The sequence below is a fragment of the Numenius arquata genome, chromosome 9 (genome assembly GCF_964106895.1).
Source record: "Numenius arquata chromosome 9, bNumArq3.hap1.1, whole genome shotgun sequence".
NCBI classification, from domain to species: Eukaryota; Metazoa; Chordata; class Aves; order Charadriiformes; family Scolopacidae; genus Numenius; species Numenius arquata.
The window spans coordinates 58,546,515-58,561,348 of NC_133584.1; the positions used below are offsets into that span (position 1 = coordinate 58,546,515).

Below are 14,834 nucleotides of genomic sequence, written 5' to 3' on the forward strand. Positions count from 1 at the left end.
ATGTCTCTACCCAAAATCCAAATAGAAGAGGCTCTGGACAGTGCAGATACTGGCTCTGGAGGTGCTGCTCCTCCTGATGACCACCTGAGGAGCCTCAAGGCTTTGACAGAGAAGCTGAGACTGGAGACCAGGCGCCCATCCTACTTGGAGTGGAAGGCGAAGCTGGAGGAGCAGGCATGGAAAAGCCCACAGCCAGCAGGGGAGGAGGAGGCGACCGAGGCCAAAAAGACCATGGGGGAGACTGTTCCCTTGAGGAAGGTGCAGCTGCATCTCAATGGGAACCCTGCCCAGGACAAGGTGACTCTTACCTCAGGGAGAATAGGTGGCTTTGAGAGTATCGATGAAGCTTTGACATGGCTCAGGAAGGAACTGGTAAGTGGTTTCCTGTCCCTGTTAAATAGCACAGGTTTTCAAGAGGGAAAAAAAAAGAAAAAGAATGAGGAAACAAGCAACTCCTTGTTCCTACCTGCTTTCAGCCCCAGGTGAAAAGGCAACAAGCAATCATTGCATTTTCTGTAGCTGGTGGGAGCAGAAGCAGCCCAGGGAAGGGAAAAGATGAATGCCAGAGCATCCATCTCCTCAGAGAAGGAGCTGGGCGAGTCTCAGCATCCCTGCTGGGATCCAGCAGGCTGGGGAAATATCATTGCTTGCACTGGTTAGGACTTTTTAGCAATTTGCCCCCTTCCCTGCTTCTCTAATTATATCTCAACACTCAGATGAATACAGCAGGTATGAATACACCATGAACATGTGGGCACTGCTGGTGCAATAGCCCTTCTCTGCCAAGCATCTCAAAGGGCTGTAGGAAGGAAGCATGCCTAGATCCATCCCCTGGATCTGCCATTGTGGATGTTGGTGCTTTGGGAACTCCCTCAGTGGGAGATTTCTTGCTGATCACTGCGTTTAACAGTCATTAGCAGATCTAATGACTGTTAGAAACTCCAAACGTTTGCCTAATTCCCCCTTTTTTCTTTTTCTTTTTCCTTTTTTTTTTTTTTTTCCAACTCATAACTCCTTATAAGGTCTTGTGGAAACCTACTTCCCCCAAGTGATTTCTGCACCAAGTGAGACCAAGTGCTTCCCTTTGTTTCAAACCGCTGTGGAAACCCCTTGTTCTGACCGTGTAATATCTAATCAATAATATTCCTTTTTCTGCTGGATGCATAATGCCAGAACCTTATCTCCAACCCCTCCTCATCCAGCTCTTAGAGTTTCATCATCTGTTGGCTCTTGCTTCATTAGAAGCCAGTCCACATTCCTGTTATCTTCCCATCCCAACCTTGGGCCCTATCTTACACATATCTTTATTTCTGGTAGTTACGAACTGTTTTCGCAGAGAGGAAGACAAGACAAAAATGCTACACTTATGCTAGGAAAATACAGAGAGCTAGGGCACGGGTGCTGGAAGCTCATCTTTTATAAGTTGTGTTGCTATCATGGTCTTTGGCACAAATTTAGACTGGGCCAACTAGTGCTGACCCAAGCAGCTCCCAACCCATCTCAGGAGTCTGCACAGCTTAGGGATAATTCTCAGGAGGCAGCGTGGATCCAGCACACATTTTCTGGAGGCCACAGGAGGTCAGTAGGAGCGACACGACTGGATCAGGTCAGCTGTTTCAGGGCTGGAGAATGGGTTCTGGTGCTCTTCACAAGTCTAAGAGAGAGCAGACATCAAGACCACACTGCCCAGTGATCCTTCCCTTCTTCTCGTCACTGGAATGAAAAATCTTTATTATTTGGCTCATATGACTGTAAACAATTCATGTCATGTGGCTTTGTTTCTGTTGCCTAATTGGAAGTCTGCCAGTGAGTCCCACCAGCATTTGCGACTGTATTGACAGCAGCAATGTTTGCAACAGGGTCCCAGAGAGGTGGGACATCACTTGTGGTTCAGATGCACTTGTGAAAATATTCCTATGCAAATGCTTTGCTTTTGATAAGCTCTGAAAGTCTTTGAGGAAGACTTCTTGGGCACAGCAATGAATCAGTCTTGTGCCCCCGACATAAGAAGGACATGGACCTGTTGGAGTGGGACCAGAGGAGGCCCTGGAGACTCTAGGAGGGCTGGAGCCCCTCTGCTGTGAGGACAGGCTGAGAGAGTTGGGGGGGTTCAGCCTAGAGAAGAGAAGGCTCCGGGGAGACCTTAGAGCCCCTTCCAGTCCCTCAAGGGGCTCCAGGAAAGCTGTGGAGGGATGCTTGATCAAGGCAGGGGGGACGGTTTTAAACTGAAAGAGGGGAGATTTAGATGAGATATAGGGAAGAACTTCTTTGCTGTGAGGGTGATGAGACCCTGGCCCAGGTTGCCCAGAGAAGCTGTGGCTGCTCCTTCCCTGGAGGGGTTCAAGGCCTGGATGGGGCTTTGAGCAACCTGGTCTGGTGGGAGGTGTCCCTGCCCATGGCAGGGTGTTGGAACTGGATGATCATTAAAGTCCCTTCCAACCCAAACCATTCTATGATTCAACGATTATAGTTTTTTTAAATTCTCTGTGACTTTTTCTTCAGATAACATTTATTTGTTAACTTTTTGTTCTATTGCTGTATTCGCCCAGCTAGATTGATCTCTAGAGAAGTTACTTACAGAAGTTGTACTTGATGTCAGAGTTTTGGAGGTTGAGACATTTCTCAGGACCATGGCTTTCACAAGGCAAGTGCAGTGCTTTCAGAAATCCAGGACTCTTACAAAGGGGTTTTGAGCTGATCTCGTAAATTCACTCAGCACTCTGGAGAATCCCACCTCCAGATTTGAGACCTGAATTTGGGTCCCTGCTTGCCTCTGTGATGCGATCTTATATTCACAAGTCTCAAGATGCCCAAAGATGGTAAGAAGCAGATTTTCCTTCTCAGAGGCCCAGATTTTAAAAGGTTTGGTCTTTTTCTTTTCATTTCTGCCCATGATGGAAGTATAAATTGTCTCAGAATTTGGTTCTACCCTTTAGAGTAGGGTGTGGTATATAAACCACCATCTGATGAAAACTAAAACTTTAAATTAGAGAAGAAAAATGGCAAAGCAAACCCTAATTGTTCCTCACTTTCCATTTTCCTGCCTCTTAATTATACCAGTCTTTTCTGGATCTGGACGTGACTCATGTAATTTAGAACAATTTCCCCAAAAGAGAGAGCTTGTGTTTGACTGACCACACAGCTAAATAGCTATGTCGGAGGCACTATTGTTGGGTAAGAGCTGCCAGCAAACAGTGAGAACCCAGCGAGGCCATCGCATCACAGGATGCTGGCACAAAAAGAGGCATTTCACATTACATCTCAAGGGTGAAACCCAGATTCTTTTCAAATAAAGGAACAAGCTTCCACACATCCCGACACAGGCAAGATTTTTTCCTTGTTTATCCCCATGTTGTGGTACTAAAGCAGTTGGGAAGGCTTCAGAGCAGGTTATGGTTATGCCTACGGTTATATATTTACTTAAGGCAGGAGCCAAGGCCAGAGAGGGCAGCATCCCTCCAACAGCAGCCAGGCAAGGGGGCAGAACCTTGGGTAAGGTCACCTTTAGTGGGCAATCAGTCTTTCTGGTCTAGTTTAATGCAGGAGACCATAGACGTGGGAGCACCACGGAACCCAGCCTTGGCCCAGGAAAATGTGAGTATCCCAGGCAGCTTTCTGAAGATCATCCAAAAATGATCTAGCAGTCAAAGCTGGGGCAAAATCTGCCTCCACCGCGCTGTCCTCTGCTGCAGGGTGAATTCTCCTTCACGAGAAGTCAGTTTAGGATAAGTAGGGTTCATCTATCCAATGAAAGGACAAAAGCCCATGTCCTTACTGAATGAAATGCGATGATTCAGGGTGTGCAGCTCCATCACCCACACTGTGCAACCCTCATCACAGCTACCAGTCTGTTTAGGCTGGGTTATTTCAATAGCACGGCCCCAGCATGATCTTGGCTTGTACCAGTTAGCACCCTGCCAAACAGTTAGAGCTTCAGGAGTTTCCCAACAGGCAATTTGTACAGGACCACCCAATTTTGGAATTAACTCTATCACAGCCAAAGAGGTTTGCTGCCGCAGAGGCAGCAAAGTGAATTTAGTAGGATGTGCGTGCCGAAGCTTTTCCCTTGACCATGGTATTACAGAACGGGCCATGGCATGGGTTAGTTGCCTCATGAAGTGATAGTCCAGGAATGTCCAGCTTTAAAATTGAGGTTACTAGTTAAATCTGAAACATTACTTCCAGTTCACACAAAAGGGGTCATCTGACGCTGCAAGGAATTTGCCTTTGTGTCCCTGGTTCAGGTTCAGCCAGGTACTGGCTCCTGGTGTTGAGAAGTGAAGGACAAACCCAAGGTTTTACTGTGCATCTGCTGTTCTTGGTCTTTCACCCCACATGACCTGTCCCAGGACCTAATTTCTGCACATCAAGCCCTGGCCCTGGTTGATAGGACTGACATATGCCCACTGAGCTCCAGCCAGCCGCGTCAGCTGGGACCTGCTGGGAATCTGGCCCCGAGAAGCTGATTTATTCAGACATGCAAACTCCTGCTCTTGTTTTTGTGCCGAGAGAGGCTCTGTGTAGGTGTATGAGCAAATTGCAGCACTCAGCATGTGCTGAACTGCCCCGAGGCTGGAACATTTCCCTCCCCAACTCCTCCTGCCTCTTCTTCGCCCTTGTGTTTGCCTTTGCGCTGCCAAGTGTGGCTGTTCTTCATCAACGCTGAAAGTGAAGCCATCAACAGCCAGGGCATGGTGACAGACCCAAAGACCAGAGTGGTCAGGCTGTATTTTCCTCTTTGTTTCTGAAATTTGTCAGGACAAATGTTTACAAAGTTCTAAAACTGAGCCCTCAAAGCCTTCTTCCTCCTAAATGTGGTTGAAGAACAGAACTCTGCTATGAACTGGGACATCTTAGGACAGTTCTGACTTTGTCCCAGTAGGAAAATACATTTTCCATCTCAAATTCACCAATGTTTGGCACTGAAATCTGAGGTGTGTGAGCCAGAATGCAGGAAAGGCTCTTGAAAAGGGACAAAAATGTCTGATGCTCTGTCCTGGGATATCATAAAACACTCATGTCCTGTTGGTCAGGTGTCTATTATTAAATATTAACTGCTATTATCTCCATTTGGGATACTGATATTGGCTGAACAAATACTTAAGTGAATGTACACAAAAATGTGACGCTAAAACAGTGTTGACATGAGCCTTGTTGCAGATCGTTCTGTGGTTGTTGGGAGGTGGCGAGGAGGAGAAGGAGCCTAGATCATGGATATGGTGATGGAGTGCACTGGGAGTCCTCTGCTACCTAGCAGGTCCAAGAAGGATTTTTCTGTATTTGTATTTAAAGCAATGAAAGGACAAGGGCACAGGCACCAGAGCGTGGTCATCTGTACTGTTAAATTGCTAGAACCTGGGCACAGTTTAGGAGTTATCGTAGAATAGGACCATGTCCAAGGGGCATTTTGGGTGCAGCCACCTTGTTTTGGAAAGAGAGGGAGTTTCATGGGGTGGTTGTGGATTTCCGTGCACAGCAGAGATGGAACTGCAGAAACATCTGAGAAATTATGTGCTCTTCTCCTGTGTAAGCCCATGTGTAAGTGCACGGAGATGTCCCTTTGTTTGCCTCATTCAGATGCTGAGGTGCCAGGCTTTTCCTTTGGAAGTGGAATTTGCCCTAGGTACCCCTGTGCCATCTCCTCCCTGTGCACATTATCCTTTAGTCAACCATTGCCGGGCCTTGTTCCTCACCCATTTGCCTTTCTTTCCTGGAGAACAGAAGAGGGCTTTATCCCCGTCGGAAAGCCTTGGATGATGGTGCACCTCTGACAGGTCACCCCTGCTTCCCTGTTCAGCCCCAGAGCACAGCAAGGCAGGGTCTAAGGTGGTCTCATAGCCAAGGTGGTCAATGGAGATAGGTGGTGGGTTTGCCCACTGCCACATTGCCCCCACCCTACAGGTGGGTCAGCTTGGTAAACATGAGGGTCAGTAGGTCCTGTGGAAGAAAGAAGGGTGACTGGAGATTGAGCACCTGAAGGACATGCCCTGGAGAGCTTTGTCTTCCAGTTTGCATGAAATCAAGACAGCTTCCTCAAAAGACAGGGAAAGCAAGAACTGGTCAAAAAGCAGAAAGCTGGTTTGCAAGAGAAACATAGCAATCTCCAACTCCCATCCTTCTCCACAATGGCCTTGTAATTAATTTTTAAACCCCTTTTCAGTCCCACATTCCTCAAAGCATTTAATGAAAGCATTTGTTGACATTTCTTATGTAGCTTGATAAACTGACAAGAAAGAGCGACCAAGGGTCAGTTCAATAAAGCCCACGATCGCCTTCCTGATAAAATGTCAGGTCGCAGCATTTGTTGTGAAACGGGGAAAAATATCAACAAAATTGGGTTTTTTTCATCATAACTCACGTGGGAGAAGAAAACCTGCCAAGTGGCATTACTCTGCTGGTGGCACAGGCTACGAGATCTGCAAGGAAATAGTGGGTTTTTTTGAAGAAGGCTACAACCCTGCCAACAATTCAAGAGAGATTTCATGAGAGAGAGATTCACTCTGAGATTTGTACAAAGGTGACTCAGTCCTCTCCAGGCAACCGAGCTGGAGTCTGACTGCTGTCTGAGAGCACCAGGCAAGGTCCTCCAGGGTGCTTCCATGGTGCAAGAATGAGAAAAGCCTCGCTTGGCTTGGATTAGCTTTCATTATCCTCATGTCAGCTCTCAGCTTGGGCTCTGGGCACAGCATTGCAAAGGGCTTCCCGACAGCCACAGAAACCAGCTGGAGAGGAGCCAGGCTTCGTTCCGAGCCCTTCAACCTCCTGAAGTGGCTGCTTCGCCTTGCTGTGAGGCTAACGATGCTTCAAGGAGCAATCCCAAAATCTTTGGAGGCATTGCCTGGAGGAGGAGGGATTGTGCCACAAGCTAGGGCATCCCTGAGGCTTCTCCAGTTGGCAGCCCATGCATCAGGCATCGGAAATTTCTCATGTAGAAATACCAGGGCCACCTATGGAGCCTCTCAAGGGGAAGTTTCCCTCCTCCGTTCCCTTCTGCAGTTTCATGTAGGAGTCACCAGATCAGGAATGAATTTACTCCCCCAACCCCCAGAGCTACATCTGTACTTGTAAACCAAACAGCTTGTTTGCAGGCCTGGAGGCCAACTGGTATGGTCTGGCCATGTCCATGCTGTTAAAATCCAGACAAAGTGGCTGTATCCCAAATGCCTCCTGAGGATGAATCCCTCTCTGTTAACTCCTGAAGAGTTCCTGTGGGGAATTGCTTAGGACCATGAGAGCTGGCCCCAGCTCAAAGGATGCCAGGACCTTGCCCTCAAGCGAGTGGAGAGATTTCGTTTCAATGCGCTATTTAATGCATTGCTATAGATGTAGTCTGGGTCTGTTTGTCAGCTTGTTCAAGCCACAGGGAGACAAGAAACCAGGGATGCAATTAAAAGGAGCGAGGTAAAGGATGGATTTGGGGTCAGGGCAGCTCCCCGGTGTAGCTGGAGATGAGCTCAGGGCATCGTCTCATGCCACTGAGATGTCAGTGAGGACAGCACATACCCAGGGAGTCACTGGGAGGGGAAAAAAACCACCCAAACAAAACAAAATCAGGAGCCTTGGTACCAAGAGGCTCCTTTCAGTGCCAATTTGTGTCCTGCATTGGAGGCAACACCAGAGAAAGGGGAAGGACACCGCATAGGAGCAGATGTAGCACTGTTTTCCAGCCAGCTTTGCTCCCTCCTTATCTCCAGTAGCTACAGAGATTTAAGCCACAAGGTTTGCTAAGAGCTCTTTGGCTTCTCTCCCACCACTCTCTTTTCTTTGTGGCTTGTGGTTTGTTGCTTTTCCATGAGGAGGGACGTGGGGCAAGAGGTGGGGATTGTCTTCTTGGCGTCTGCTGTTCTAACTCTACCTGCTTCTGTTCCCCAGACAAAGGCTGTTTCTTGCACCAAGCCTTCACCTTCTTCCTTCACCATCCCCAATATCCTGTGGCAATAAAATTTTTGCTTAATTACAAGTTGGAATTACAAAAAAAAAAAAAAAAGCTCTTTTCTTTCATCACTTCTAAATCTTCCACCTTCCAAAGTTAGGTGCCAGGGGATGAAAAAATCCTCAGAAACACTCAGCTCAATAGCCTGCAGGGTAATTGTTTTCTCTCCTGTGGGAAAACGTGGAGGTCCCATCCCAAGAGCCGCTTCAAATCAACGAGATAAGCCACGGGGGATGTGGAGGGTCGCATTCCCGGCTGTCACGAATCAGCTCTGATTTATGCAGGATGGAAACCCAGGCCAAGTATTTGGGGATGGGTTCTCTGGGGTATTTTTAATTGGTCGTTTCCATCTCTGTTGCTTTTCACTGTGGCTGTTCCCTTACGAATAAAATTAATCTGGTCTTTGCTTAAGGTTGAGATGAAGGCTATGAAGATGGATATGTAAGCCAACAACCTTGGCATAGCTGGCTCTAATTCCAGTTTCCTGGTGCTCCTAAAAACCTGAGCAGGCACAGACCTCTGGAACACTAAAAATTCACTATCCTGAGCTGGTATTTGACTGGGATACACTGCTGGCTTGGAAAACCCCTGTCTCCCTCCCAGTTCTTTGTACTGGGGTAGCATCTCTAAGTGAGTTACATTTCACAGAATCACAGAATGACAGGGGTTGGAAGGGATGGAGATCATCTAGACCAACGCCCCTGCCAAAGCAGGTCCACCCAGAGCAGGTTGCACAGGAACGTGTCCAGGTAGGGTTTGAATGTCTCCAGAGAAGGAGACTCCACCACCTCTCTGGGCAGCCTCTTCCAGGGCTCTGCCACCCTCACAGCAAAGAAGTTCTTCCTCATGTTTAGGTGGAAATTCTTATATTCAAGTTTGTGCCCATTTCCTCTTGTCCTGTCACTGGACACCACCGCAAAAAGACTGGCCCCATCCTCCTGACACCCTCCCTTTAAGTATTTATAGGTGTTGATCAGATTCCCCCTCAGTCTTCTCCAGACTAAAAAGACCCAAGTCCCTCAGCCTTTCCTCAGCAGAGAGATGTTCTAGTCCCCTCATCATCTTTGTGTCCCTTTGTTATATCCTCTCCAGCAGTTCCCTATCTTTTTTTGAAGCAGGGAGCTCAGAACTGGACACAGTGCTCCAGCTGTGGCCTCACCAGGGCTGAGCAGAGGGGCAGGATGACCTCCCTCAACCTGCTGTCCACACTCTTCTTATGCACCCTAGGGCATGATTTCCAGTGATTTGGTGCAACTTCTAGCAGGGAGCAGCATGATGAGCAAATTCACTGTGCCCTTGCCAACAGTCTCTTCTCTCCCCACCCTCCGTCTTGTGTTTCAGGCAGAAATGCGCCTGCAGGACCAGCAACTGGCAAGGCAGCTCATGCGTCTCCGCAGCGACATTAACAAGCTGAAGATCGAGCAGACCTGCCACCTGCACCAGCGCATGCTCAACGACGCCACCTACGAGCTGGAGGAGAGGGACGAGCTCTCCGACCTCTTCTGTGACTTCCCCCTCATGAGCTCCTTCAGCCTCTCCACGCCTCTGAAGCTCATTGGGGTCACCAAGATGAACATCAACTCCCGCCGGTTCTCGCTGTGCTGAAGTGGGGAAGAAGAGGGAAGGATGGGGGAGAAAGAGAGAGAGGACTGGGTACCACCAGGGCTCTCTCTGCCTGACCACTGGGTGGAAAGAGGCCAAGGAGGACCAGAGGGAACAGGAGCAAACAGGGAACCCACAGCTGGTCTTGGTGACAGGGTAGACCAGCAGAGCTGAGCACTGAGATGGCCCAGAAATGCTCGTGGAGAAGACAGGACCTGGAGGGAGGAAGCGTGGAGAGCATCTGAACCCAACATGTGCACTTAGCCTGCTCCTTCACAAAGTCCCTTCTCCTTCCCTTCCCCCCACAGTAACTGACACAGCTCCAGTGTCGTGGCTTGTACTCAAAAATCAGAGGAGGAGGTCAAACATCAGCCACAGAGCAAAGCAAAATCACTTTTCCCTTCCCCTTTACCTCCTCCCAGGCTAGAGCCATCTCTTTGGAGTCACTCTCCTCCCTGGATGTCTCCTTGGACATCAATCCTCAGCCTCTGCTGCCCCGAGCACAGGGTCAGCTGGGCTGTTTTGGGTGGGAAGCTGATTTCCAGTGGAAAGGAGTCCTCCCAGCAGGTGAGGCACCATGGGTTAAAGGGTACACCACCCCAAGGAGTGGTGAGAAGATATGTTTGTTGACTTGCTGCATTGTGTCCAGTGTGCTCTAGCTTATTTTTGCCTGTGGTATAGATGATGGACATATCATGGACATATTTTTATAGAGACTCCAGCCAGCCAGTAGTCACCTGTGTGCCCTAGAAGTTACACCCAGAGCAATATGTGTTCCTGATCTCGTTGTCAGCAGTGGCCACAGGACACCGTGTGTTACCCCCACAAGCAGCAAGGCAAAGAAGGTAACTCATGCCCAAGACATCTCGTATCAGAGAAGTCAGCCCCAAACAGCAACACCAGCAAATCCTGGATCCTCTGTAGCAACACACATCCATCAGAGAAGGGAACATCAAGAGGAGAAAAAGGACCTTTGTGTAAGGAACATGCAGAGTGACTACAGACTTAAAGGGAGAAATATTGCTGCGATGAGCTTTGGACCTCCAGCAAACACAAAGGATTCCCTCCCTGCTTGGATGGTATTTTTTCTTGCCTTTCAGTGCACACAGCTGCACACCTGCCTGTAGGTGGCACGGAGGGCAGAGACACCCATGGTGTAGCCCAGCAAGGGCAGGGACACAAGCAGTCTAGCCATGGCCACCTTGGGACACCTGGTACCCAAGACAGCCTGTCTAGAGGGAACGTGGGTGCCTCTGGGCTCTCCCTCCTGTGCCAACACCTCTCCTGACCGTGTCAGAGTGGTCTAACCTCCTCAACCCATCGCCCCAGCCCAGCTCTGCTCTCCACCATGTGCCCGAGCAGAGAGCTCGGTGGCTGAGTGGATGTGACGGTGTCCACGTAGCACCAGCCTAAGCCCCGGAGATGCAAGCCAGCGTTGAGCTGAAAGCTGTGTAGCTGTGTTGATGTGCCTGTACCTGACTGTGTCTGTAAGCTGTGTGTGTGCATAAGTTGGGGGGTGTGTGTGTGCACGTGAGCCTGCAGGATGCCTCTCTCAGGAGGGTGAATGGTGGACCCACGTCTTGGTTCCCAAACGTGATGTGAACCAGAAGCCCATGAGACTCTGCTGTGCCTGGGAAGGTACAATGAGGCTTCAAGACTTGGGGTATCCACAGAGTGCTTAGGTCAATGCAGAGAAGCTGAATAATTTGCCTGCCTCCACAGGTCTCCCTGGGAAGGAACGCATTAACATCACAAAGAAGTTCACAGCCACACGGGACTGGCAGGGGACTCTGGAGCTGAGTTCAGTCCTCTATCTCTCATAGTACATAACCCCTCGGTGATGCCTCCTCCTCCACTTCAAAGCTCACTGAGTATCATTTCTTTCGGCTAAGGAAAGAGGTATTTTGGGCACTGGAGCTCTATCTATACCAGTAAGTTGATCAGTGCCGTGCCAGGGGGCTGAATCTTGTGCTGCCCAGGCGGTGAAGGTTTAACTGAGTTGTGGCCAGACTGTCAGGTGGCCTCTAGACAAGACAACCAGCCACAATGTCGTTTAGTTTACTTGTAGAGAAATAGCCTTATTTCCCCTTGGACATCTTGAAAAAGAAGGAAAAAAAAATCTCATTAAAATTCTTCTTTGTTTACTTTTTTAATAATAAAAAAAATCAATTCATGTCCCACATGTCAATTTGCAGAGGCATTTTCAGTCAAAAGACATCAGTGACAACTTTTCAGTGAAAATAATGCCTTGGAAGAGGTTGTCTCTAGGATCAGCTGGAGTCGACTACAGGGTGGACCTGCCTTTGGGCTCTTGTCTGGTAGCCAAATGCAGGAGGTTAATACAAGCACAGTCTAAGGAGGTCATTATACGTGGCATTAGAAATATCAGCCGTCTGGGTTCCAGACGTGTATTTTCTGCATTAGGTGGAATGGGGGATGGTTATAACTGCCAGCTGTTCATCGAAATGCACAATTTTTTAATTATAAAATTATGTCTGTATTGATTTCTGCCTGTTGTCTCTCATTGTGCTCAATGGCTCCAGCTCTGCCTGGAGAGTGGTTGGGGAAGCACCAGTCTGGTGTCTTCAAGGTTTACAGGTGTGCAAGGTTTTCGGTCAGGTTTATCTACCTTTACACATCACTGGGACACCCCTACGGCTCCATCACCAATTGGTCTGCCTTGGAGTCTGAAGGACATAGGAAGAAATTAAGGTGGGAGCACTTATTACATATTTGGACAAAAATGTATGGGAAAGAGAGCAAAACCAAACCAAACCAAAACAAAAAACTAGGGAAGAAAAATAAATAGAAGTGTGTTTGATTTTTGCTGAACTTTGTTTACAAAAAGGCAAGCCATCCAAAGGTTGGGTGGGCCTTTAGAAACATGAGTTCAGGTCACTTGTCCCACCATGAAATTCCCAGAAAGGAGCCTCCAGGCCTCAGCTGTCTGCAATGAGATGAGTTGTGCCCTCGTGTGCCAATTCCTCTCCTCATACAAGTGGCCTAGAGCCACGTTCCCTTTCCTAGATGACCTACGATGCCTGCAGAGAAAGCCTGGTGGAAACCAAGGTTGACACTTCTGGGGTCCATCCTGTGAATACCCCTTAATGAGACCACATGTGTGGATCACCGAATCAAGGCCATGGTATCTCCATCTGGAGCACCAGCAGTATCATGGAGGTGGCTGCTTCTCCTTCTGTTTGCAGCAGGGATCTACTGGACATTGATTCAAGGGTTGTGCACAGCCACTTAGCAATGAGACATGGTCCTCACTGAAATTAAAGAGCAAGTTTGAGACTAGTCCATGTGAATAATTAACTACATTTTTAATTTAGATGACCAGACTGGAAGACCATGGATTTCTCCAGGCTAACTAGAACACCAAATTTCAGATTATTTTTCTTGCCCCAAAAAGCTCACATATATGCAAATTTTGGATGGTGGAGTCACTCTAGCACTTAATTGGTTACATTTTGCTTTTACTTAAAACAGTTTTAAAAATCTTAATTTAAAACTGAAACCATTAACACCTCATTTTCATTCAAACATTGTCCAAACATTGTCTCTGAAATAGCCTTAATGAAACTTTTCCACTTTCTCTGTTTCAGTGAGTCTCAGCCATTCATCCAGCTAAACCCAGACCCTGAAGGTTTAGTCCACCCAAAGCTCTATACATTTTTCGGCATGAAGAAATCTGTTAAAAATGAATTGGCCCAGCTTGATTTCTGACTTCCTTTGGGTCAATTAAGAGGAAGCACAGAGCAATTTTACACATTTTAACTTACGGTCAACTGGCCGCTCTCCCTGGCATGGTCTGCCACAACGTACTAATGGAGAAGACCTTGCTCGCCTGTCACAGCCCCAACGCAGCAATGCTGAAAAGGGTCATTGTTCCTAGGAGAGTGTCTCATTTCTCACTCTTCTGGCACTGCAAAGTGCTATCGTATAATCAGCGAGTGATTTGTATTTTGACATCTCCCACAATTGCCTCCGTATAACCCTTAATGAAATTCAATAGAGATATTATCACAGAAATGCCCCAATAGGGTCCCGCTTTACTCCGGGAAAGCCAGGCAATGACATGTTTAAGGATTTAAAGACTGAATCTTCACATTGCTTCTGCTACACAGTATTTCAGCTATCGCAGTATAACCTCTTTTATATATATATAAAAGTAGAAAAAACACCCAGCTGGAGTATTCTCAGCACCTTGTGGGTTTTTTTTTTATTTTTCACAGACTGACGTTGTCTGCTAAATGGGTTTTATTTTAGATCAAGGAAGAAAGAAGTGGTGGGAGGGAAAAAAAAGGATTGTAAGGAGGAGGTGGCAGGCTACACACCAAACCCAGAATCAGATTTGCTTCCCTCACAGCACGTTTTACAACTCAGTGCTATATCTGAGGAGATGCACACAAGGGAGCGAGGCATCCCAAAACTCTGGGGAGAAATCACCAGTTGGGTGATGCTTACAACCCTGCCAAGGTCCAGAGGAGCTGCGCAGTCCCCCGAAGGAGGAGTGGCACCAAAAGATGTGCAAACTTCTCCCAGAAATCCTCACCAGTCTCCATGCTACATGGGAAATCTGGAAAGCTGAGTAACACTAGCAGCTCCCTCCCCTCTCCAACCTGGGGACACCTCTGAGCCTTGGATGGCCACATTCGTGTGGAACTGCAACGGTTGGATGTGGTTTTTAAGGTAAGCGGTGATCAGATCTGGGGTAAAATATTGATTTAAGGCTTTCACCCCTCATCCTTTCAATCTATTTTATGAAGAAGGACCGAGAGAGCAGCTCTGTGCACCCATCATTCAGAGCAGCCGAGACCTGGACTTGCCCCATCCCTGGAAAAGGAGGACAGTCCAGAGGTCCTGCAAGCCAAGCCTTAGGTCAGCCAAGCCTTCTTGGTCGCCGTTGCCTCCAGCATCTCAATGTGATGCAAAACACCTTGAGTTAACTTCCGTGAGAGGTCTGTGATGGCCCAGCACTGAGATGTTGGTGGAAGATGCTCAGTGCTTCACTGCTGTCCTTTCCCCGACACCTCCTCTCCCTGGTGGCTGTCTCAGCCCCCCCTGCTGCCTGTCTCTCAGAGGAGGGGGAGGAGGAGGATGGGGGCTCTTACACAATGTTTTTGTTCCACTGACGACTTCCCTCTGCCAGTTGGAACAGGCGGCTCATAAATTGCAGCTTTCTGGAGGGGTTTCAAGAGCTTTGCATTCTTAGATCATTGTCTCTCCTCCCCGGGAACAATGAGGGTAGGAAGGAGCTGCTCCAAAAATGCCATGTGCTACGACGGGATTTCTT

The 14,834-nt window shown here is 48.1% G+C and overlaps 1 protein-coding gene across 1 annotated transcript; it reads left to right on the forward strand.

Annotated features, from left to right (window-relative positions):
• Positions 1-9,538, forward strand: FAM167A (family with sequence similarity 167 member A). The gene is made up of 2 exons (XM_074153837.1): positions 1-372; positions 9,275-9,538. Exons 1-2 carry the CDS (start codon positions 1-3, stop codon positions 9,536-9,538), a joined length of 636 nt encoding a protein of 211 aa, XP_074009938.1.
• Positions 9,539-14,834: the final 5,296 nt, after the last annotated feature.